General features: G+C 44.1%; 1 protein-coding gene across 1 annotated transcript; it reads right to left on the bottom strand.

The window, feature by feature from the left end:
• Positions 1-309: 309 nt before the first annotated feature.
• On the bottom strand, positions 310-25779 carry myh9a (myosin, heavy chain 9a, non-muscle; the record flags this gene model as incomplete). Its single annotated transcript, XM_079238260.1, has 41 exons — positions 310-476; positions 1197-1369; positions 1457-1565; positions 1641-1849; positions 3418-3541; positions 3669-3757; positions 3849-3977; positions 4522-4683; positions 4754-4966; positions 5072-5284; positions 6972-7220; positions 8244-8396; positions 8570-8674; positions 8761-8967; positions 9050-9194; positions 10167-10379; positions 10513-10684; positions 10759-10882; positions 10974-11111; positions 11187-11393; positions 11751-11882; positions 12480-12588; positions 12682-12842; positions 12917-12986; positions 14784-14905; positions 15000-15190; positions 15293-15407; positions 16765-16938; positions 17111-17284; positions 19192-19386; positions 19492-19568; positions 19664-19759; positions 20501-20644; positions 20867-20965; positions 21046-21109; positions 22295-22387; positions 23435-23546; positions 25034-25061; positions 25142-25298; positions 25373-25513; positions 25594-25779. The coding sequence occupies 41 exons, from the start codon at positions 25777-25779 to the stop codon at positions 368-370; spliced, it is 5883 nt and encodes a 1960-aa protein (XP_079094386.1). The 3' UTR covers positions 310-367.
• Positions 25780-26584: the final 805 nt, after the last annotated feature.

Here is a 26584-nt window from a genome sequence, read left to right as displayed (position 1 = left end):
CAAAAACAAAAACAGCATGAAAACTCCCAGAAAACTCACTGTGTGCAAAACAAGCAAAAATAAACCTAAGAATCAGCACGTTCGCCCGAAGAAAACTGCAGTGGCTTGTTACAAATATAGTATTTGATATAATGTACCATTAAGTAGGAAAAAAAAGCACAAGAAAATATTTGCAAAAGCTTTGTAACAAAAAAAAGTTTACATTCAGTGAGATATTTGAGAATTTGGCCAAATATTGAGTTAAATGGAAAGTGGAGGATATAAGGCTATAAATCTTGCTTTGTTTGCATAGAAAAATATTCTAAAAAGCGGTTTGCACGTCGTATGAGACGTTTAAAATGTTTCCACGTCGGATCTTCTCCATCGCTCACTCGGCTGCAGGCTCGGACGCGTCGGCTGCCAGGTCGCCGTCGTCGTCGCTGTCCAGGCCGCTGCGATTCAGCACACGGCGCATGTTGAACGGCAGATCCCCACGTCTTGAGTTAAAAACACACAAACGCAGTTAGACAGCTGGATTGATTAGAAATTAATTTGTGTTCAACATTCAGTTTAATTTGTGACCCGCGGAAGGATAAAAATGTCCACGTCCAAAAAAAAAAAAAAAAACTGCTCAAAAAGTACAAATTAATATTTTTTCTGCTTTTTTGGGGGTTAAATCCTTTAATCAACTTCAGTTCTGAGCAGAAATATCACATAAAAATCATCAATAAAACCTCAAATGAAAGATCTAAAAACTGAAAATTAAAAATAAAAAAATAAGATATTTTTATAACTTAAGCTTATTTTATTTATTTGTTCTTTTAAAAGTCCTTTTTTTTGTTTGAAATTAAAAAAGCAGAAAATGAAAATGAATAAAATCCTAAACAAATAAAGGATTGATCCTAAAAATTGTTTTTCCACTTGGACTCTCCTAGACTTTGACCCCTCGTATTGATGAACCAACAAACTTAAACACGAGTTTCTTTATCCCTTGGCGTGTGGGATCCTTCAGCGCAGCCGTGTCCACCGTCTCAAGGTGTCAAACTGCCGTCCTAGAGGACTGGTATCTGGCGGGTCTCTCTTCTTTCCCCTCTAACACAGCTGATTCAAATGTTGATCAGGTGTGTTGGAGCAGGGAGACAACAGAAACCTGGAGGAGTTTGACACCTAAATGATCTGCTTCAACGAGGCTTTGCGTGGAAGCGAGGCGCCGCTACCTGAGCTTGCTCTTCAGAGTGCCGACTTCGCGGTTCATGGAGTCCGTTGCCTCGTTGGCGTCGTCCAGCTCCCTCTGCAGCTTCCTGCGGTTGGCGTTGGCTCTGGTCAGCTCCTCCTCCGCCTCCTCCAGCTGACGCTTCAGCTGACGCATTCGGCTGTTTGTTTTTTCCGTCTGCAGAGAGGTTTCATTCAGGACGTGAAACCAGGACTAAACCTCTTCTCCTGCAACGAAACGGTAAGAAAAGCAGAAGAGACTCGCCTGGTCTTTGTATTGCTCTGTGTGGCGCCTCTCATCCTCGACCTGCATCAGCACCTCCTTCAGCTTCTTCTCCGTGCGCCTGGTGAGCCTGGAGGCCTGCTGCCGCTCCCTGACACGAGCAGAACACCACAATGCAACAAACCAGGAGCTGAAACAGAAACACAGATGTGCACACGGCGCTCACTTGGACTCGAGGTCCAGCTGTTCCTCCAGCTGAGCGATCTTGGCCTCCAAGGTGGTGATGGTGGACTTGTACTTGGACTTGACGGTTCCCTCCAGCTCCTGCAGCTTCAGTTTCAGCTCCTTGTTCTGGCGGTCCAGCTGAGAACGAGCGCCCTCCAGCTGCAGCGAGTTGCTGCGTTCTGCCGCCAGCTCTGTGGTCAGCTGCTCAGCCTGGTGTTCCACACAGAACGGGGTTAAAACCACTTCCAGATTCTCCAGATTCCTTTTAGAAAGGATGCGAGTCGCTGCGCATGTTAGCAGCATCTGATTAGTTTACGCAGCTTTTACATAAACATTTCTAAGATTAAACTTTGTGTCACACCCCTCAGAAAAGCTTTTCTAATCTTCATCATGACTGACTTAAAAACAGAAGAAGCTGAAACTTTAGACGCACGTTTGTTCCATATTAATTTATTTATTACAAACTTGTTAATAGATCATGGATGATTCAGTGTTGGTGGTTTGGTTTTATGTTTGGCTATGTGAAGCTTATTTTTATATGATACTTAATCTCTGCTATGAAAGCACTTTGTGCTGCTATAAATAAAAAGCTGTATACGTTCCATTTTATTGATTTGATGCCAATGTTTGGTAACTTCACCTCTGATCTGATTATTTCACTTTAACCTGTTTTCTGAAGGTTGGAGTCAAAATAAATCTGAACTGAAAAAAAAAAAAGATTTTATTAAATAAAAAGAAATAAAATTTCCTTTAAATAAAGTTAAGGTTGAATAAAATTAATTTAGTTGAACACATTTAAAGGTGGAGTATGTCAGATTTTCAATATTTAAAAAAATTAAAAAATAACTACAATCACAATTAGTTTTGTTTTTTTGTTTTTTTAACATGTAGGTTCCAGTCTGTCCATATTTGATGTGTTATTAAATTACAAGTTTAAGTAATGACAAAGACCCTTCTTGAATGTTTTCTGACCAGTAAAAAAAAAAAAAAAAAAAAAGTGCTTTTTGTCATTTCCCATTAATTAAACTTGTAATTTAATTACGCATCAAATATGAACAGACTGGAACCTACATTACAAAAAACTAATTATGACTGTAGTTATTTTATTAGTTAATTTATTTTGAAAATCTTACATACTCCATCTTTTAAAGTTCATTAAATGTAAATTAAACACTACATAAACCTACATGATACTTAAATAAAATACAGTTTAAATAAATTAATCTAAAAATATCAAATTTTAACAGTCATTTAAAATTGATTTCAAACAAAACTTTTAAATTAAGTTTATTTTATATTATCAATTTAAAATAAAATAAATCAAAATAAAAAATGTAAAGATAATGTTAAATTTAATAAACTTTAAGGTTAAAAAAAAATTAAATAAACTTAAAGTAAACTTAAATTAAAATACAGAAGTTATCAAATAAACTACCATATCCTTAAAATACATTTCAATAATCTTAAATGAATGTAAATTATATTATGTACATTCATTTAAGATTATATCATTATGTACATTATATAATTATTACATATTACATATAAATATGAATTATATAATTCTATTAAATGAAAATAAATTAACTTGAAATGGTTTGTTGGTCATGTGACTGCATGGCTGCTTCTGATTGGTGAAACTGATAAAACCTTAATACAAAAGTACTTTTCCCCCCCAGAAACTCAAGTAAAAGTAACTCGTTACTCTGCTCATCCGTCTCTCCTCGTGTCGAGTCGTTGCTACAGGAAACGCCAACGTTGGCGCCCAGCGAGCTCACCTGCAGCGTCGTCCTCTTCAGACGATCGTTTATCATCTCGGTGTTGAGCTGCTCTTCATGCAAGTCTTCCTCCAGCTGAGAGATCTGAGCCTCCAGCTTCCTCTTCTCGTCTGCCAGCAGCGAACTGACGAAGAAACGGCAAGAAACTGGATCTTATCACCACGTTACGATGAATCCGACGTGCAGCCGGCGTCGGTATGAACGCTTCTGGAACACATCTGTTAGAAACAACTGCTAGCTTGGCTCCCTACTTCTTGCTGTTGCTGCTGTTCATCTCATCCTGGAACTCGTCCCTCTCGGCCTGAGCCTGTCTCTTCAGCTTCTCTGCAGCGGCCAGATCCTGATGGAAGACGGTTTATTCAGACCGATGCAGTTAGGAAAGACTAAATCCTGAGACTCCTGTCCGACATGAGGCTCCTCTGGACTCCTACCTCCTGGATGTGCAGGTTGTCTGCTTCCAGGGCCTTGAGCTTCTTCTCCATCTCCTTGGCCCCGTTGACGGCTTCATCTCTGGACATGCGCAGCTCTTCCAGCTCCCGTGTTAGATCTTTCATATGAGCCTGGAGGGAAGAGATCCATGTTAGTGTGTCAGACAGGTGACAATCAGGCTGGGATTTATCGCCACGCCGCTGCGGACGAAGCTTCTCGCCGAGTAGAAACTGTCTGGATCAGAACAAAGTCTTCATGGACTATGCAACAGGCTTAAGTCTAACGTCTTCAACTTCAGTCTTCTAACCCAAACGATGCATGCGAGCTCAATCACAGCACGCCAGTGGCGGCTCGTCTCTGCAGCCAGACTCGAGCCAAGAATCTCCACGTGCCTCATTAGAACCGATCCAGAAGAAATCGGTGGGAATAGTGGAACCAGTGGATTTATCAGACTCAATACTGTCATTTTACTTCACTTTTGTTGAGCTGATCGCAGAGAAAATTAATTTTTTCTATCTGAGCCAAACAACTTTATTTCTCCGTTTTGATGAATTAAGTATTTAATAGCGAAGATCTCCTGGTGGTTTTGGTGAAAAGGCTCCTGATGAGCAGCCGCTCAGCTCGTGTACGTCGTCAGCATTGTGGTGCAACGTTTGTGCCAATAAATGGACTCACCTGGAGTTTCTTCAGCTGCTTCAGAGCATCATCACGTCCTTTGTTAGCCAGATCAATCTGGGTTTCCAGCTCTACCAGGTCCATCTCCAGCTTCTTCTTGGAGGAGAGGGCCTGAGATCGTTGCCGGCGCTCCTCCTCCAGCTCAGCCTCCATCTCGCGCACCTGAAGGTGTAGAAGAGTTTTCAGTCGAGCCATAAGACGTAGACCTAAATGCTGCTGTCAGACATCGTACCTGCTTAACAAGCTGCTTCCTTCTCTCCTCTCCCTGCTCGTCTCTGGCCTGCAGGTCTCGGTCAAACTGAGCCTTCATGGCCTGCATGTTGACCTCCAGACGCAGCTTGGCGTCCTCCGTGGCCTGCAGCTCGTCCTCCAGCTCCTCCAGCTGAACCTTCATCTCCTCCAGCTGCTGCTCCATGGCATGCTTCGACCTCTCCAGTTCGTGGACCTACAAAAGGACATTAGGAGTTAGTAGATCCAGAAAGGAGTGAACACCCCTATTTTCTGTCCCCAGTGTTAGCTCAGCACTTCATAACTAAATGTTTGCTCTTACGCTCTTGCCGACATCATCCTTGGAAGAGACCAGGTCTTCCATCTCTGCTTTGAGCAGTTTGTTGGCTCGGTCCAGGTCATTCTTCAGGTCCGTCATGGTCTCCAGCTCACGTGCCAAGTTCAGCGCTCGCGTTTCCTTCTCCCTGGCTTCAGCCTCGGCCCTGTCACGCTCCTCAGCATACTGAGTGGAGATAGTTTTCTCCTCCGCCAACATCTGACAATCAAAACAATCCATGACATTGAGTCGGGAAATAAAACAATTTAGCTCCACAGTTTATTACCATGACACTAATAAGTGTTAATTTGCATAAAGCTGCACAGCATTATGCGCCTACTGTAAATCCTAATACTGCTGTATACTTTTATCCTCTTTGTTTTAATAGCATTTCTATTCATGTCAGTTTTCAATCTTCAGCTTTTTCCTTGCTGCTGTAACAACTGGAATATTTACTCATTTTCCCAGTCGCTTAGCCCGATGAAGGGTTGTGGGGAAGCTGGAGCCTATCCCAGCAGTCTCTGGGCGAAAGGCAGGGTACACCCTGGACAGCTCTCCAGTCCATCGCAGGGCCAACTGGAATATCATTGATCATATCTAGCTTATCTGATCAGGGGTCAGCCTGAGGAGAAACCACCAGACTGGTTTCATCCTGGATTGAAAACACTGACCAGAGGTCTGAACGAGGAAGCTGGATTTCTCTCATCCAGGTAACTTCAGGGTTAATCCTGGGTTTGTCTGGACTACAAAGCTGTTTTTTCTTTTTACTGGGGTAAATCACCATGGTAACTTATGCTGAACTTGCTCCAGAGCACCTTTTATTCTGAATAAGAGATGAATGAGTATAAAAACCACCACCTCCTGACTAATCAGGTCTCTTGGAAAATGGCTTCTTAGAACATCCCGTCCATGTTAGCAGACTGTAAAAAGGAGGTTTCAGGGATAGATTTATCCTTTGGATGAAGAAATAAAATCTAATCACCAACCACTCTGAAGTACGTTTTTGTTCTTGTTCCCATAACAGTTTAGCTCCACAAGGGTTGCATCACAAATTGTGGTTATTTTCGTTTTATTTACTACAAATGCACTGCAGCCCTAGGGCTCCACAACCCTAGAGCTGCAGTGCAGGGCCACAACTACTCAAACAAGAAGAAATCACTGCGAGCACAACTGCTGTGTTTGTCCTTGTGTGGGTAGTCGTAGCCCTGCACTGCAGCCCTAGGGTTGTGGTGCCCTAGGGCTGCAGTGCAGGGCTCCTACTAGCCATACAAGGACAATCACTGTGGCAACGACCTCACAGTCTGAGCAGGAATAGCAATGGAGTGGGGGGGAACCAGATCAAATTTATGGTGAGAAAGTGATATTCCAACTAAAGACACTGAAATAGGTTGTGGGATGGAAAATGTAAAGAAACGTCTGTGCAATAATAAATTCAAATTGAGCAATCAGACAGCGGTCCGTTTATATTGTCCCATCGATTAATAAACTCACCAATTTACACGTTAAAAGTACACTATGTTCTTGCATCCCTTTCTGGTTGTTGCTATGGCAACAGTATTGCATTTGGTAAGTAGTATTCGTCTGGTCAGGCCTTACAAACTCCGCCCCTTTTCTGCGAGCATACTGAGATGGGAAAACCTTGGGTGTAATTACCAGTGCTGTCGTATTCAGATCCTTTATATCTGGGTAAATCAATCCAGGTGACAGACTGAATTGTCTTTAATTTATTGGTATTTTAAAATGACAAAAGGATCTGAATCAGACTGAAAAAACTGGCTTCACACACTAAGAATACAAGTTTTCAGCTTTAACCTCTGCCTAAAACAACTGATACTGCTGTGTTGCAGCATCTCTGGGCTTAACTGGACACCTGCTTCAAACTCGCGTTGTATAGTTAACAGGTTACCTGGTCGAACTTCTTCTGCTTCTTCTCCAGGTTGGACACGATCTGCCTCAGGTGGTCCTGGTCCACCAGGAGGTCATCCAGCTCCTGTTGCAGACGGGTCTTTGTCTTGTCCAGTTTGTCGTAAGCTGCCATCTTTTCTTCCAGCTGTTGCAATGTGCCGTCCAGCTCCCGCTGAACCCTTTTGCGGCCTTCTTCAGCCGCCTCCAGCAACGAGGCCTCCTGCTCCACTTTCTTCTTCATCTCTGCCAGCTGGAGGGACAAAACACAATCGGTGGGGTGGGGCTCCGCATCAGTTTAGTTTGCATGTGTGTGAAATAATACAATAAGGTGCGTGTGCGCTTTGATTTTTTTTTTTCTTTTGTGGTGATGATTAACTGAGATGTGATGGTCAGTGTGTTATAAGATACTAAAAGTGTTTTTGAAATCAGAGCCCTGCACTGCAGCTCTAGGGTTTTGGTCCCCTAGGGCTAACTGTTTAGCTCCACAAGGGTTGCATCGCAAATTGTGGTTATTTTCGTTTTATTTACCACAACTACTCAAACAAGGACAATCACTGTGAGCACAACTGCCGTTTGTCCTTGTGTGGGTCGTGGGAGCCCAGCACTGCAGCTCTAGGGTTGCAGTGCCCTAGGGCTGCAGTGCTGGGGCCCTACTCGCCATACAAGGACAATCACTGAAGCGACGACCTCAGTCTGAGCAGAAATAGCAACGGAGTGAAAAAAAATTAGCAGGGAAAAAAAAGGTAAAATTTTATCTGAAGATGGATGGAAACTATGAGACCAAGTTGTATGAAAATACACAGAAATATTAATACATAAAGTTCATTTATTGATTAAAAATTAAGAATAAATAAAAGTAATTAAAAGACAACATAAACAGGAAGCAAATGAATTAACTTTGCCGTTTGTTAAGCCCTCATTTCAACATTGGTATCTGGTTTTTGTAGTATAAAAATACTGAATACTACAAGAACACAAAGATAGTATCAGAGCGATAGCCGATACTCGTATCGCTGCATCTCTCGTCAGAGGTGGCAGTTCCTGATCCAGAAAGTAAAAGTCCAGTCCGGCAGCTGTTCCAACCAGTCACCAAACCAGCTGAATTTAATAAGCAGTTTATTTGCCAGGTAAAGGAGCCTGTTAGTGAAAACACCTGTTCTAAATGTACAGGTAGATCTAAAAACATGGCAGGACTTCTACTTTCTGGACCAGGAAATACCACTTCTGTCCCTTGTTCAAATAAAAGATAAATAGTTAACATGCGTTGACCAACCTGAGCCTGTAGAGTGAAAACCTGCTTGTCGGCGTTCTTCTTGCTCTCCTCTTCCTCTTCCAGCATCTCCCGCAGGTTGTTCTGCTCTTCCTCCAGCTGCCTCAGGCGGGTGGAAAGGGAAAGCTTCTGACGAGTTTCCTCTTGGAGCAGCTCCTGCAGTTTCAAAGGAAGAATGAGACAAATCCTGGATTTGGTTTCCGAACAAACCCAGTTTAAGTTTATTCTGCATTTAAAAAGTAAATCTAACGGTAAACGCCAGCAGGCTTTAGCAGGAACCAGCCGGCGGTAACACACACACACACACACACACGTTGTGGTGTTTATACCTGTGTGTCTTGCAGCTGAGACTCCATTGAAGAAAGGTCCTTGCTGGTTTTGATGTTTTTGCTGTCGGCGTTGGTCAGCAGGCCGTTAACGTTGTCTAGCTCTGCCTGAACAGACAAACGAGAACATGTGAATCCTCCCTCTCAGGAGTAAACACCTTTACCTTTCAGCCTGCAGAGTTCCTCCATCCTACCTGCATCTTCGTCATCTTCTCGGCGAGCTCCTGTCTCCGTCGCTCGCTTTCTCCATGTTTGACCTGCAGTTCTTGAAGCTGGGTTTCGGCCTTCTTGCGCCGGTGCTCAGAGTCTCCTTTGCTTTGCGTCAGCGTCTTCAGCTCGATCTTCAGCTCATTCCACTCGCTCTCCAGCGCCTGCTTGGCTTTCTCCATCGACGCCTTGTTCTGCAGAAGCAACGCGTGTCACGTTACCAACGTTTAAACGTCCAAGGTGGCAGCTTTCTTTCAACGTTTGTTTAGTTTTTACCCTTTTGGCTTGCTCCAGTTGTTCATTGAGCTCCTCGAACGCTTGATTGTGTTTTTGTCTCATGTCGGCCATCTGCTGCTCGTGAGTCTTGGCCTCTTCCTCCAAAGTCTTCTTCAGCTGAGCAACTTCTGTCTCACGCTTGGACCTGAAGAAGAAAACCAAAGGAAAGATGTGAAATTTTTCTCTCGTCCTTCACAACTCAGAGGCTTTGACAAATTTCCAGCAGGTCCCAGTCAGGAGTAATCCGTAATCTGACAGCTGAGGCTGTCCTTGAAAAGGTCTGTAAGTTCATTGTACTGAAAATGCAGTGGTGTAGTACAGGGTATACACAGGTATACAGAGTATACACACTTCTTTTTCAGTCAGCATTGGGTATATCCACTTCTAAAGCCTGATGTGAAGCTGCTTTTACAGTTATGTACGGTCCTACACATGTAGCTCAGCGGAGGTTCCCGATGCTACACTGGTGGAGTTATTAACTTTAGCATGAACATTTATATACAGATATATGTAAACGTGTCTATGAACCAGTCTGTGTGCCAGTCATGGTTTAGTCATTTCATAACTCTTCTTCCATGAAACCGAAGAGAAGAAATGATGCGACACAGTAAATATACTGCTGGGTTTTTAGGGTAAATTAAACAGAAGTTTTACGTTTCACATTTTCTGGGCTTCCTTTTCCTGTTATTTTAAAAGAGCAAAAAATTGACAGTATACCTCCTTTATGAGAGACCACTACATCACTGTTAAAAGGGTTGAGCTTCATGCATTTTAACGTTGGGATGACGCAACATCATGCAAGTGTTTTGGCCTGGAAGTATTCAATACAGAGTCCAGAGTTTCTTTCATCTGAAAGGAAAGTGCCGTCATCTCCAGGGTTTAGAGCAGAGGTCCCCAACTCCGGTCCTGAAGGGCTACCATCCTGCAGGTTTTAGTGTTTTCCAGGTACAACACACCTGACCCAAATCAATGGCTCATTAACAGGCAGGTGCAGAAGATGACAAGTTCTTGGAGAACCTTTTCACTTGGATCAAATGTGTTGTACCAGGGAAACACTAAAACCTGCAGGATGGTAGCCCTCCAGGACTGGAGTTGGTGACCCCTGGTTTAGAGTTACCTCAGCTCCTGCTGTGCTGCAGTGGTATCCAAAGTGTCCTCCAGCTCAGTCTTGAGGGCCTCCAGCTCCTCCCCCAGGTCCCTGCGGTGTTTCTCGGCCTTGGAGCGTGCCTGCCTCTCCAGTTCCAGGTCCTCCTGGAGCTCAGAGATCTGGGCCTCCAGCTCTCTGATGTTCTTCTGGGCCATGTTCTTGGCAGCAGCTTCCTCTTCAATCCTGGTTGTTCAAGAAGACATCGTACAGAAGAGTTCTCAGGAAACAGAAAAGGCGTTAAAAATACAAGCTGAAAACCTGCAATGCTATTTGATTTTGGAAAAAACTAAAGAAATAAAAGAAATGTGTTTCAAACCTGGCCAGAGCAGCCAGGAGCTCCTCCTCCTTCTTGGCCAGCTGAGCTCGCAGCTCGGCGATCTGAGCCTGCAGGTCTGCGATCTGGTCATGAAGCTCGGTGGAGTCGCCCTCAAGTTTACGCCGGTTCTTCTCCAGCTCTTGACGCGCCTTCTCCTCTTTCCTCAGACGATCTGTGTTTAACATGCAATAAAATGTGAGCACATATCCACGCTGGAGATGTGTTTTAGAAAAACTCAAGACTTGCCCTCCAGATCTGTGATCATGGCTTCGTGTTTACTCTTCAGCTTCTGCAAGCTTTTGGACTTCTCTTCCTCCTCAGCCAAGTTGGTGGTGAACTCAGAGATCCTCTCCTCCAGCAGCTTCTTCTCCTGAAGCAAGAAAAAAAAAAAGCATTTCTGTTTATCACCATCATGAGGACATGGACGGGTAATTCTGGCCCAAGTTGAGCCAATGAGAGACCTTGTTGAGCTTGCTGTTCTGGTCGTCCAGCACCATGACATCCTCCTCCAGCTTCTTTAGTTTGGCATCTGTGGTGACCTTCTCCATCTGAAGCTTCTGTCTGGTTTCTTCCTCCTCTTCCAGCAGCTGCTCCAGATCCTGGAGGAAAGCCACAAACAGATCTGTAAAATCAGAAGTAAAAGACATCTTCCACTCCATCGGAGCTCGGCAGACCTTGATGTTCTGCTGCATGGTTTTCCTCTCGTTCTGCATCTGAGAGACCCTGTCCTCCTCCTCCTCCAGGCGAGACTCCAGGTCGTGCAGTATGTCCTCCAGCTCCTGCTTCCTGAGGGCCAGCCGGGCCCTCATCTCCTCTGCCTCGGCACACAGCTCCGTCTCGGCTTGGAGCTGCTCCTGAAGAGCCAGCTTCTCTGCAGTCAGCTGGCGGAGCACAGGTAAAGTGACGTTAATCTCCCCGAGGAGCAAGTAAGTAAAACTTTATCCATAAGGTAAAATACAGACAAATTATGTCAAAGCTGTTGATAGATATTAAAGAGCGCCACCAGGAGATCCAAAGTCATGGGACAGAGAAAGCTCAGTCTCCCTTAGTTTTTCTCCACCAGGCTTTGGTCACAAGATCTAAAGTACCTACTGGTTATAAACATCCCACTGCTAAAGTTCTCCGACATGAGCCGGCGCCTGAGCATTTCTGAACCTACAAGTGTATGTCCGACAGAACCGTTACCTGAACCCTCAGGTTTAACTAATGACTAAAAGCAGTTTGTCTCCGACTCCCACCTGTTGCTGCTTGGACTCGTACTCCTTCAGCTGCTCCTCAGCTTGCAGCTGTTTCTCCTTCACACTGACCAGCTCCTCCTCTTTAGCCAGCATTTCCTCCTCCTGCCGAGTCACCTGCAGCAGAGGCTTCACCTGAAAACCAAGTTGAGAAAAGATGGTGACTTTACCGTGGAACAAATGCAGCGACCTCCAGACCAGGAGTCTGAAACCTGTAGCTATCAGTCACACAGAAAACGGAGTGATAGGCTGGAAAATACAGTGGCAGTGTTGAGCTGTGCTGCACACACAAACAGAGAAAGGGACAAACCAGAGAAGAAAGAGAGGAAGAAGGTGCAGGAATCCAATTTAAAGATACTTCATTCATCCCAGAGGGAAATTCCCAGAGGGGGGGGGGGGGGGGGGGGGGGGGGGGGGGGTTTGCTCCGCTCCAAGGCCGCTGGGAGGCCGAACCCAGATATGATTGACAAATAAAAAGCACCAGAAGAAGAACAGCAAAAGAACTATGGTTCTCTTCTGGTGTTCGTGGACAGTTAAGATTAAAGCGGTGCATTAACACCACCAACCGGAGTCAAAAGGTGGACTGAACTCAGCACTGCCCCCTAGAGGATAAACTGACCTAACATTAAAGATACACAGAAGTATGAGGATGGCAAAGTTTGAAACAAATGTCCCCAGTTACACCTGTAAGGAAACACAAAGCCTGAATGTAACTGCCTTAGTTTGTCCCACCTTAGTGAAAAGCCTCCACCACTGCCAGTTCCTCAGCTTGAGGTACGCTGCACAGTTCCGCTGGATGACCTTCATGGCGGTCAGCTGCTGCTGTCTCTTGGCAAAGGCTCTGGATTTTTGGAAATGAACAAAGGAAAAAAAAAGTTGTGTCATTGAGAAAAAATAAAAAAGGAGGAAACATGAAAGACTTGACCCTTCGTACTTGCGAGCCACGTATCCTCTGCACCAGGCCTGGAAGTTGATGATCACATCGGTGATCTTCATGTCCCTCTCCTCTTCCAGGTGGGCCAGGACTCCAGCTCTGAAGAACACCTTACTCTGACCAATGCGGTACAGATTCGAGTCCAACTCCAGAGCTTTGATCTGACGCGGAGGATAAAAACGCAGTTCAGAGGCGAAGGGAACGTGTTGAGAAGAAAACCAATCGCTCTTCCTACCATGAGCACACAGGCCTGCTTGCCGTCCATGAAGCCTTTAGGGATGGCGTTCGGCGTGAGGATTTCATACCTGACAGAATAAAATGATAAAATTAATTTGCTGCAAATATGCTTCAGTTTTTTTTTTAAGTCAACCAGGGAACAGATCTATAAATGACGCATTAGCATCCCATCGACTCTAAAGTAACCTTTTTATAACCTTAAGTTTAACTGAACACAAATATAAATTTGCTTTAGAAATTTTGGACAAAACTAAAACAAAAATCACACTTAAGGGAGATTCTGCAACATTTTTATGTTTCTCAGGGCATTTAGATGCATTTACATCAGTGTTTAACGACCTCCGCTAATATCCGACACACTCGTAAACAAATAATTTTAGATTTGTTTATACATCGCCATCTTGAAACTGCAGCTGCCGATGAGGGACAAATTGCGTCAATGTGGAATATAAAAAAATGTTTTCCTGTCTTTTTTATTTTGGGATGAGAATCAGCACCTCCAAATCAGACCATGGTCCTCAGCCGGAATAGGGTGGATTGCCCTCTCCGGGTCGGGAGTCAGGTCCTGCCTCAAGTGGAGGAGTTTAAATATCTCGGGGTCTTGTTCACGAGTGAGGGAAGGATGGAGCGTGAGATCGACAGACGGATCGGTGCGACGTCTGCAGTAATGCGGACTCTGCGCCGGTCTGTCATGGTGAAGAAGGAGCTGAGCCAGAAGGCGAAGCTCTCCATTTACCAGTCGATCTACGTTCCTACCCTCACCTATGGTCATGAGCTGTGGGTCGTGACCGAAAGAAGATCTCGTATACAGGCGGCTGAAATGAGTTTCCTCCGCAGGGTGGCCGGGCTCTCCCTTAGAGATAGGGTGAGGAGCTCGGTCATCCGGGAGGAGATCAGAGTAGAGCCGCTGCTCCTCTGCATCGAGAGGAACCAGTTGAGGTGGCTCGGGCATCTGGTCAGGATGCCTCCTGGACCTCCCTGGTGAGGTGTTCCAGGCACGTCCCTCTGGGAGGAGACCCCGGGGAAGACCCAGGACACGTTGGAGGGATTATATCTCTGCTGGCCTGGGAACGCCTCGGGATCCCTCCGAGGCGTTCCTCGGGGGGATCCCGAGGGTTGGCAAATGTGGCTGGGGAGAGGGAAGTCTGGGCTTCCCTGCTTAGGCTGCTGCCCCCGTGACCCGACCCCAGATAAGCGGCACAAGATGGATGGATGGTTTTCCCGTCTCCATCACTGTGGATCTCTACCACACACAGCGATGGAGACACTGGAGGAGAACTTCAGAGAGAGGCTTGCTACCTTGGCAAGAATGGAAGGAGCTCACGAAGTTGAGAAACTATAAAAACGCTGAAGTTGTGGCTTTTTTCTCCACCAGTAAAGCTAAATTAGCCTAAAGCTAACCGTTTTCATGAAGTTAGCAAGTGCTGTTTGTTAGCATAGGCAGCATGATGGAAAATCCTGCTAAAATCCAGCAGCTGCATTGTCACAGAAGTGGATGTTTACCTGGAGTCAGTTGCTTTCCAAGTCACGGTAAACACCCGCTTGTTGTAAATGCAGCTACGAAAGCGACAAACCACAAACATACAGTTCCATCAGAGGAGGAAACCAGGCTGAACCGGACTAAACGTGATGTAGTGTTTATGAAGTCATGAACCTCTTCACTTGAGTGGACACTACATAAAGTGTGATAAGACGGGGTTTCGTCAGTGTTTGAGGCTTTTTGATTCCTGGAGGCTACCGTTGTTGCAACAGGTGAGAAGGCAAGTCCGTAGAACGCATTATTGGTTTGAATGAGATTTACGATTTCAGCGTTCGAGTAATTCCCAAGTAAATGTCACTTCAAAGAAAAATTCTGAAATGTTCACCTCTGTCTGAACTCCTGGAAGACGATGCGGTTGGGGAAGCCCTGTCGGCAGATACGAATCCCTTCCAAGACGCCGTTACACTTCAGCTGGTCCAGAACCAGGTGAGGCTCCAGCTTTCCAGCCTGACGAGAATAAACAGCGACTACAGGTAAAACTGTTTGCAACAACACCTGCAGACATCTGCAGTGCAGCTTGAGGGCGATTAGCGCTGGGTACCTTCTTCTCGTGGTTGGGGATGATGCAGCGGACAAAGTTCGGGTTGGTGTTCCTGAGCGTGGCCATGAGGTTCCCCAGCTGTTCCTTGTACAGCTGGCCAACGGTGCGGAACATGCCCTTTCGGGTTTTGAAAGCTCCGTGCATCGAGTCGGACATTCCCGCCACCTTATCCAGGCCAACAATTCGGTCCACTGTGAAAAGATGAAATGATACGTTTAACTGGAAACTGCAGGGCAAAAGAAACGTTGCATCTAAAAACTGATGTAACATTTATATTCAATCCCAGAGCTTACTGTCTCTCCACAGATCAGAGGTAAACTTGTCTGTCGACTGGTTGAGCAAAGTGGCCACACACTCATTGAGGGGATCCATGTTTTTCATCAGCCATTCATCTGCCTTGTAGTCCACCTGCACCACAGGGAACACATTGAATTTAATAAAACATTGGTTGTCTTCTCTGTTATGAAGAGGAAAAACTACTTGTGAAATTCAAACTACCAGGAGCCATGAAGTCAGTCACAATGTGGTCTTTGTTGCCATTTAGTGGTAAATATTTACACCTAAGGCACAGAATCTTCTCAATGGCCAGTTTACCGGGTTCGCCTGCACAACTGCTTGTTAATGTTGTGGTGGAACGGGAGATTCTCATGATGAGGTGGTGGAACCATAGACATAGGCTATGTCCATTAAAGATGGGCGGAGCCTCCGTGACGGCACCCGTAGGTTTCTGAAGAGCTGAATTGAAGCTCGGTGGGCGGTTCCTACCATCGCCATCTTAGCAGGTGCATGCGTGTCGTCTCACCCGGAAAATACAAATATGGTCAAAGAGGTGGAGCTGAGAGGGGGGGCTGTGAGCGTCATGGTGGATGATTGACATTGAATGAACTCCAAGCTGCTTGTAACTAAAGAGCTAACCTGGAGATAACAGGAGCTAACCAGCTAACGGAAGTAAGTGGGTTAAAGCTAAGTCACATTGTTAACCGGCTAAAAACCGCAGTTATTCTACGTTCTTCTGACTTGAAGCAGGAGATCGAGTACCTGTCAATCAAAAGGACACGCCCCTAAATATGCTGAACTTCGAGATTACTTTTAAACAGGCAATAGAATAAAATTCACTCTTTCCACAGTTGTCATGAAGGTAAACCTGACCTATTAAACCTAAAATGTTTTTGTACCAGACTGCAAACATGTTTATTTCTGCTGCAAACATGTTTTCTTCTGCTCTGAAGTTGGTCTTTTTAACATGGGAGTCTATGGAGATTTGCTCTGCTTTGCAACCCCTAGTGGATGAAGGGGGAACTGCAGTTTTATGCACTTCCGCACTTCACTTTTCACTGCCGGAGGCACCGTCCATCTTTCATATACGGTCTATGGGTCGAATGGGAGATTCTCATGGTGATGTGCAGCAACTGTGTGATGCTTTACACCAATATGGAGCAAAATCTCAGAAATTTTTCCATCTTGTTAAATCTATCACACCAACAGTTTGCAGTTCTGCAGGGGAAACGGGTCCAATCTGGTGCTAAAAGGTGGACCTAGTAAAGTGGCCGGTGATTTTGTATTTCTAGTTTTTTCTGACCAACATACATGCTGAGTTTAGGACACCTCAAAGTATAACGACTCAGCTGAAAACCATTCAGGGATGACCAGCACCTGCCTACTGGCTTATGCTGAGAAAAGTGTTGATTTGATCAGACACAGTTTTATCATTTTTATCTAATAGTAAATAGTTTAGTTACATTTTTGCTCCAACAGTTCATCTTACCTTCCCAGCATAGTGAATAATGCCGAAATCTGAATCATCCTTGAGTTTCTTGGGCTTCTGGAACTTGGGGTGATTTCCCTGCTCCTGCGCTACTTTCTCCACAAAAGACTTGTCTGTGGCTTTGGGGAACCAGCACTCCTCATCCAGCAGAGCCAGAATACCGGGAGGACCAGTCTGCAAGGAGCAAAAAGAACGACTGAAGTCAGCCGACCCTGAACTGCGAGTTACTCATTCTGCACAGCTGGTTGCTGCAGAAACAGGATGAGTAACGTCTGGTGGAGGCACCACTCCTCTGAAAATGCTGCCTGTTTGATGCCTGGAGAGAGAATAAAAACAGACTTCGTACAGGTTTTTCAATGAGGTCGATGCAGGGCTGGAGGTCCAGGCCGAAGTCGATGAAGCTCCACTCGATGCCCTCCCTCTGGTACTCCTCCTGCTCCAGGATGAACATTGTGTGGTTGAAGAGCTGCTGGAGCTTCTCATTGGTGTAGTTGATGCACAGCTGCTCAAACGAGTTCAGCTGCAAGAGAGAAGAACAAACAATTATCCAGAATATCCATTAGGAAGAAAAACTTCATTTTACCTTTCAGCTTTCCTGACCGAAAGTTCAAAAGTCGAAAAATAATTCAGTCTCAAACTTAAATGATCCAGACTTAAGTGATGAAAATGTGAACATTTGTAGCATTTTAAATAAACCAGTATGCAGAAACATCAGCATGAGCTTCATGTAGTTTAACAGATGCACAGTGTTCGATATGTTTACATATAATTTTTTCCTATTGTTTATTTTAATCTGCTGCTGATGTTGGATTGCATTGTGTTTTCTGCAGCTGATCTGCCAACAACCCAGCACTCTGCTTAGAATCTTGCATATCTACATGTTCATTCATATGCCTTTTCCCTTTTTACAGAGTAAGTTTTCCAAGTACTTACAGGGAGCTAAAAGAGCTGCTTTAATAAAAAAAAAACAAAAAAAACATGCTTTGTTCTAAGTGGAAGAACTTTAAACACCACTATCCTTTAACTCTGTTCAATATTCAACCTCGACAGAGTTTAAATAAATTTAAACCCAAAACATTTAAAAACCTGAATTCATTTGAATCCATTTGCTTTTTATTTTTAAGTCCCGTTGTATTTATTTGCATTTGTTGCAGCTGTCAGATCAGTTTTATTGACATCTAGTGGAAAACTTTCACACCATCACCAACTGAAGTCCCTCCAATGGGAAAGAAAAAAAAAAAAAAAAAAACCCAACAACTTCCGTTTCGATTGAAACTCATCCAACTCATGAAAACAATCATCTGCAAGTATTTTTATTATCAAATAGTATTCAAATATACAAAATATTTTTTGTCTTTCAGGGATAAATTTAGTGTTTTTTTATTATATGTAATTTTAATTTCTTCACAGTGTCGCACGCAACTTCATCAAAAAGTCTAAGAATATTTTAATAACTAAAAACTTCTATTGGCATTTAATCATTTTATACAGAGAATAAAGCATTTCTACTCACTGTATTCTACACAGTAGCGGCCACCATTTTTACTACAGTGTCTCTGAAAGGACAGAACTATGTCGGAAGCTTTAAAACTGCAGCACTGGATGCGTTCAATAGGAGCTAAAAACAATGTTCAGAATAAGTGACGACTTGAAAAGGAACCAACGAGACCACTGGATCCCCACACAGAACACACTGAGGAATTTTGGCCAATGATGGCCACCGTCCATTCACAGCCGTTCCTGGCATTTTAAGTCATGACTCATTTTTACCACTAGATGGCAATAATTCTACATAATGTACCTTTAAGTGACAACAGAAAAGCAAATGAAAGATTGTTTCTATTTTTTTTTTGTCAGTTTCCTGGAAAATTTCTCGTCGAAATCCATGATTTTGTGTTTTTTTACAGCATGCTGGTGCACAAACGCCTTCAAAAGCACCATAGAAGACCGTAAACATGTAGTTACCTGTAGCGCAGTAAATGCTGCACCTGAGGCCACTGCATCCAATTACACATAAAAACATTTATATTTGAAGGAATTCTGTCCACTTACAGCCACCGTACATTTATAGCTGGAGTTTTAAGTCATTTCTACGCCTGTTTTTACCACTAGATGGCAGTAACTCTTCACACTGCACCTTTAATAATACAAGCTGGTACTTTAAGTTAATGTGTGTGATAACACTGAAGTACTTTACAGTATGAAGTACTTTCGGGACATGTCACGGTGTCCAGCCACACGAGACTTTTCTGTCTAACGGGATTTTGCTGCATGTGAATTCCTGTAACAGGATGAGCTTATGAAGTGAAGCTGCTCCTCTAATCTGATTAATCTTTGACACCTCTCTCTCTCGGACGGAGTTCGCCTTGACGACACAAACCCAGAACCACAGGAAACACGCGTCTAGTTCAGCCTTCAACGCCATACCTCAAAAATCTCGAATCCAGCGATGTCCAGGATCCCGATGAAGGAGGCTCCCTGTCGCATGGTTTTGTCCAGAGCTTTGTTGATTCTCCCGACCAGCCAGCGGAACATCCTCTCATAAGAAGCTTTGGCCAGAGCCTCCACAGCAAACTCCGCCTGCTCCTGGGTCTGAGCTTTCTGGACGTAGTCCCTGCCAACCTTCAGGAACAACAACGTCACACCAAACTCATATGTTCATCATCATGGAGACTAAACGAAATGAGCCATAAAACAAACGGATGAATGACGGTCCGGATGATGCACCTTGATTCTGGGGGACAGGATGGCGCGAGTGAAGTCGGTCACATTGACCCCCAGCAGGTGACAGACTTTCTGGGCCGCTGGGGGTGAAATGAGGCGAGGATGAAGGATGAAATGAGTGAAACGGAGCGCAGGAACAGAGGAGGAGGATGATGCTGTGCTTGGAAGTGCGTACCTGTATCGTCAGGCATGGATGCCTGGTCGGAGTTACGCTCCTTCTTAAAGGTCATGTTTCCCAGCTGCAGGACGGCAGAGACCACCTTCAGCAGACCTGAAGAAGAAAAAAAACAAACAGATTTCATGTCTCATTTCCATGAAGTTAATTTACAATCTGCTCTGTTTGCATCAATACACTCCTACTCAATAAAGAATACATCATTTAATGTATAAACACACACACTAATACCCTGTAATGGCCAACTTTGTCTCAGTGTAAAAAGGATAAATAAGATTAAAATAAAACTTATATTCCATACATGTTTTATAAAACAAACTGTACAAGAATTTTAATCATGAGAAAATATACAAAACCTACAATATTTTGTTAATATGTGTACAATGTATGCATTATATTACATTACATTATTATTAGAAAATATGCATTATGTTAAATACAAATAAAAAGTTTAATTTTTATTAAAAATAGGAAATTTAAATATGAGAATTATTAAATCTACAATAAAAATATAAAATACATTTTTATTGATTTATACAGTAAATTGTTAAATACAGTTAAATCACAAAGTTTTAAAATGGAAGTATACTATAAATGACCATTTAAATATGACAAAAGAAAATCAATCTACCACATTTGGTCTTTAAAAATTGTTATAAATTAGATTCTGTTGGTGGAATTTGTTGGAAATCTAAATAAGCAATCCTAAAAAAAAATTTTAAAAAAATAAAAAAATTTAAATGAACAAAATGTAAAATTTCATTAAAAAAAATAAAATTAAAATATAAAATTAAAAAGAAAAAAAAACAGAAAAACGAAAGCAAAATAAAGCGGTACCGGTTCTCTCTTCATCTGGGATGCTCATGATCTGAAAGGCGTCCATGGTTTCCGTGAACATGTCTTTGTCCTGCTGTCCTGGAATGGTCACGTTTCCGTTGGACAGGAAACGGTATTTACTGTAATTTTCCAGACACAAATCAGCTGGAAAGGGATAAAACAGAGTTTCACACATTTTATTTCTGTCAGAGTGAAAAACAGGAAAACAGCGATTTGGGCGTCATTTCTGACGCCTCTGAAAGCTTCGCGTTGAGGAAGCATCTCCACGCTCGAGCTGCAGGTCGCTTTCAGCCAACCCTGCAGTCGGTCATGGAGCAACTTCCCGTTACAACATGCGCGTTGCAACAGCAGGGTCTGAATGCTCACAGCGCAGCTTGTCTGCAGCTCCGGACAGCATGTAGTAGAAGATGTGGAAGCTCCTCTCCTCTTTAGCCTGACGGATGGCGCGAGACTTCTCCAGCAGATCTGACCTTCAGTCAAGGACGAACCATCACACAAACATCCAGGCGCTGACAAACCGCTGCTGCAGGATCTCAGAAGGATACAAGTTTCAATGTTGGCTCCAACGATGTATCCGTTCACGTCGAAGTTGATCCTGATAAACTTCCCCTGAAAGAGGAAATCGGGTTCATATTTAAAATCGGTCTCAGCTCATCAGGAGTTTTCTGAGAAACTGACAGCTGGCATGAAAACAAGGTTTAAATACGACTATTTTTACAAAGCAGGCAGAAAAAAAAGCAGTTTTAGTGTTTTTAGATTCATCTGCAGCCTTTGAAACGATAAACAGCAACATTAACGGGTTTTTTTTGCTTAGTTTGGACAAAAGTTTTAAACTTTTACCAATAAAGAGGTTTTTCCACTCGACTAGACATCAAGTAGAGCCGCAAAACCTTGACTATTAGAAATAACCTGAAATATAGACAGCTTTGTGTGTTTAACGTGTCAAACAGGAACTTTTCACCATCAGTGTTCATGCACCGAAACACCGAATCAGATGAATATCAGCCGTCAACACAACAAGGGTTGCAGGAACGCATGGATTATTTTTATTTTGTTATTTTTATTTAATTATTTCACCCTGAAGCAAAGAGAATTTAAACAGTGACGAGTTAAATAATCAGAATCCAGGTTGTGTTGAACGGGAGGCTCGCAGCAACGCAGCTGTGCACGGCGCTGCATCTGTAATTAGTCGCATCTCCGCCCGCCAGGCGCAGCCTCTTTGCTCTGTAAGTTTGTCTGAAGCAGACCTGAACTCCTCCATTTTGACATAAAACCAGTGTCTGTACGGGGAAACTCCGGCCGTGAGAAGAACGAATCAGATCAGAGTGAAATGCCGGGGGGGGGGGGGGGGGGGGGGGGGGGGGGAGACAGGGTTTGGTTCCAGACTTTTCTTCCTAAAATAACCTCCGATTGTCTCGTAACTGTCTAAGTTTCAGCTTTCAACTCATTTAGACCCAAAGATGTTTCCAGGAGAAACCAGACCTGAAAGTTTCCAAAGCTGCGTTTTTAGCTCAAACACTCATTTACCGATTTTAATGAGCCTCATTGAATGGTTTCTCTCTCTTCTATCATTTTTAAATATTCGTTTAGACGTTTTGTTTTCATTTCTTCTTCTGCAGTCTGAAAAACCTGCTGATTCGCTGGTAGCTGATCACTTAACATGTTTTTATTTGAAACTTGAGCCTCGGGTATTTCCAGCTTGATGCACAGCAAGATTTTCTGGTTTTGAGTGAATTAAAGGTCATTCTTACAGCTTTCACCCAAAGCGCTAAAATCACTTTAAAGCATTCTTACGAATCTGGAGGAGTTGTCGTTCTTGACTGTCTTTGCATTTCCAAAGGCTTCCAGGATGGGGTTGGCTTGCAGAAGCTGCTTCTCCAGTTCTCCCTGATGAAGACAGAACAGGATGAGATTCCAGCTAATGTTATCGCAGCTCGAGTTCAGCAAGCGTGACATTAAATCATGCATTTTCCTGTATCTGCACACATAAATGACACGCAGCGCCTTATTGGCACAAATCCTGCAGCACTTTAAAGACAATGACTTCTTCAGGGGTTGTTTTGCCCACACACACACACACACACACCCCCCAAACCAAATCCTGCACATTCCAGCATACTGTTCATCCCTGCAGAGCGGCAAGCCCATTCAAGCTAAAAGGCCTGCGAGGCGTCAGCGCAGACACAAAAAGGACAAACGAGAAGCAGGTTAGCAAAAGATCCCCAAAGGAAACGCAGGAGCACAAATATAAACCCTCTGCACAGCAACGGTAGCGGAGTCAGCCGCTGGATGGAGTGGGAAACCTCCAGTTGCGCCAGCTTTTCATGCTTATCCTGCAGAATTCATTCAAAACAAGATTTACTATCCCTACAACAGAAACGATCCCGAACGGATCATTAGTTTTCCTGGATTCAAGTTCCACGCCGCGGCTTGTAGAAGAAGCGGCGCAGCTGCAAACGTCTGAACGCAGAGCTCAGCTCGCTGGAAGCTGCAGGCCACGTATGAGCAGGTTTCCTGCAACACCCATGCAAAGACAAGACGACGGTTTGTTAGTATGAAGCTTCTGGAGCTGCAAGACATCTCACTCACATGTGACAGTACAGCGCTGCCCTGGAGAGGGAGAAGAAGACAGTTTAACGTCTCTCATTTAAAGGTCATTAAACACATCGTCTTACAGTTATAAAGATGTCCACTAGGGGGAGCACAAACACACAGAGCCGAGTTCGGCTTCACTTCAGTGGCTTCGGAGCACGTCAGGGCCTGAAACAGGAATGTTCAGCTGCCGCCTCGCAGCTTGTGGAAGCAGGACGCTTTCCGAGAAGGACGAACATGGAAATTTACTGATCAGGATGGCGAAGAGGAGCGAGTGAAGAGGATGAGGAGGGAGGGAGGGGCTGGAATCCTCCAGGAAAGGAAAAGAATCCAGAAAAAAACATGTTTTTTCTGACTAACCTGGTCTTTCTTGGACTTGAAGGATGAAGCAACATGAGCCAGATACTGAATGACTTTCTTTGTGTTTTCGGTTTTTCCGGCTCCCGACTCGCCCCTGCAGGACAAACAGACCCGACACGGGGCGTCAATTCGCCTCAGAACCATCAGAAATACCACCAAGTCCACTTCTTCATGTTTGTTTCTGCAGCTTGTCTTCCAGACTCCATTTGTTTCGTACAATAAAACGTTTTAATGCTTCCTGTCGACGCAGGTAAACGCCACATTCATGTGATACACCGTCTAAACACACGTAGACGGATAAACATGATGTAGGAGGTGTGTGGACACACACACACACATCCTCATTTCATGTTTTAATACACCGTTTCCCTTTAGAATAATCTGACAGGCATGTACCCCCCATATGAAGGTCTGGAGGTTCCACATTCAGCAGAAACTGGTCTGAAGTGGGTCACACCAGTAAAATAACTGGAAACTTCCAGTCTGACAGCAGCTGGTTTCGTTCCCGGTGCTGCATCCATGTTTGTTTACGCTGAAAATATTAAAAAAGGAGTCTTCTGACAGAAATATTGATAAAAATATCCTTCCTACTTTGGTTTGTAGCATCTGAAGTAGTTCTGGTTGATATTCTGGACCAGATTACTGATCTGTAAACCAGGTTGGATTAGATCAGTAACTGCTGTTGGTCGAAACGCTGCTTTTCTCCCTCGTTTTGTCAATAAATTTGTTATCTATAATAAGTCCGTGTCTGCATGTCCTGGTTTGATGGAGCGGAGTTCTCTTCAGGTGTAATCCAGGTAATCTTTTCTCACTTCAAGCTCCTCCAACAACGTTAATTTTAACTCTCATTGCAGCTTTTAAACCTCCAAAAGCTTCTAGTTTTTCCATCCAGACGCCATAAAACCAGATTCACACAGTAGCTGCAGAGTCGGGAAGCACTCCAGAATTGACCAAAGTCTGGCAGGTTTCTCCATGTGCCCTGCTGCAACGCACTTGATTCTAATTATATTCATCAGGCATGTAAATTACCCATTAATCTGAGTCAGATGAGTTGGAGCAGGAAACATCTGAAACAGGGAGAGAATCCAGTACTTTGAAGGCTGCAGATCTTCAGGTTTTCAGTGTCTCCCTGCTCAAACGCACTTGATTCTAATTAAATTCGTCAGGCATGTAAATTACCCATTAATCTGAGTCAGATTTGTTGGGGCAGGAAACATCTGAAGCAGGGATAGATAATCCAGTTTTGTGAGGGCTGCAGTTCTTCAGATTTTTAATGTATCTCTGCTCCAATGCACTTAATTAAACTTAAATGGTCAACATGTGAATTCTAAATTAATCCGAGACAGATGAGTTGAAGGAGGGAGATATAATCCAGTTCTATGAGGGCTGCAGTTCAAGGTTTTCACTTTGTCCCTGCTCCAAATTACTTCCCTCAAATTAAATAGTTCCAACAGCTTATGATGTTCTCTAATGGCACATTCGTTTGAGTCAAGCCGTTTGGAGCAAGGAAACACTGAAAGCCTGCAGAACATCACTGATCAAACAGTAAAACCCGATGAAAGGAATAAAACAAAGACGTACGTGCAAAGGATGGACTGATCCTCTCGATCTGTTGGAGGCAGAGAAGGACGTAAAGTCAGTTGGAGCTCCAACAGGAACATGGTGTGCAGAGAAAGCGAGCAGCCTTACCCTGCATCATGCTCCTGTAGGCCGTGTCGGTGATGGCGTAGATGTGGGGGGGCATCTCGTGCCTCTTTTTGCCCTTGTACATGTTGACGATGTCCTCGCTGTAGATGGGCAGGTACTTGTACGGGTTGATGACCACGCAGAAAAGACCCGAGTATGTCTGAGACACGAGAGCAGCGTGAGCCGAGGCCTTCTGAGCAAACACACTTCTGCAACGTTACCAGTTCCCCTCACATAGATGAGCCCCGAGTAGTAGCGCTCCTTCAGGTTGTGCAGCACGGACGCCTCGTTCAGGCAGGTGAGCTCCGCCATGTCCTCCACCTTGTTGAACTTTGGCGGATTCATCTTCTGGATGTCGTCTTTGTTGACTTTCACCTGAAATTTACAGAAACGAGACGATAAAAAGGTGTTTCTCTGCGTTAACGGCTCCAACGGGAGGATTTTCTGGCGGTCACCTTCTTCCCAGAGTCCGCCAGCTCCACCACACACTCGTCTCCCATCTCCTCTTTGACCGAGCCGGCCTCGAAGCCCAGCTTCTCGCTGGGAACCCACACCAGCTTCTTGGTGGCCCAGTCGGCCTGAGCCAGAGGGTCCATCACCGAGCTGCGGTCCCCGTACAGGAACTTGTCTGCGTCCGTCATGGCGACTGCAGGAAACATTTACAGACAAAAAAAAGAAACATCTGGTCTTTTAAAGTGAGCTGGGAGGACTGAAACGAGGAAATTCACACGTTAAATGTGTTTATTTAGTAAAACCAACCCTGAAGAACGACCATTTCTATCTGCAGAGTCTCTTCAGGTTGTTTTTTTTTTTTATCTCTTTGCCTTCTTTATGCTCCTAACCAGGGTCTGATTATGTATACTTCTGGGTTTTTCTCCCTCTTCTTTGCAGTTGCTTGGTAGTTTGTTGCTGTTCTGAGAAAATGCAAACGAATGATCTTGCATATGTACCTGATGTAAAGTTGACATTGAGAAAATGACAAAAATACAAATTACCCCCAAAATAATAAAAAAATAACCAGGGCCGGATTAAAAGTTCACAGACCCCTGGGCCCAGAGTGTTCCAGGGCCCCCTTCCCCATTGCCACATTGAGAAAATTGTGAATGATACTCTCGTTCAATCAGTAGTACCGATACCAACACACTAGACACTGTTGTGTAACTATGTGGCTTTTATGTACAGGTTTCATGTCCTAACTGCTGCTGTTAGCCCTATGTTCAGGGCTGGATTAAAAGTGCACAGGCCCCTGGGCCCAGAGTGTTCAAGGGACCCCGTTCCACAACATAACCTTGTAAAAAATGTGACTGATACACTGTTAAACGACATTTCTTAACAACGTAACTTAGCTTTAGCTCACCGCCGTTAGCTGGTTAGCTCCTGTCATCTCCGAGTTAGCTCTTAGCTACAGGAAGACCGGAGTTCGCTCGATGTCAATCATCCACCATG

Source organism: Telmatherina bonti (genome assembly GCF_933228915.1).
Source record: "Telmatherina bonti genome assembly, chromosome: 3".
Lineage (NCBI taxonomy): Eukaryota > Metazoa > Chordata > Actinopteri > Atheriniformes > Telmatherinidae > Telmatherina > Telmatherina bonti.
Note: the sequence above shows the minus strand (reverse complement) of the source record. Positions and strands in the feature narration are given on the sequence as shown.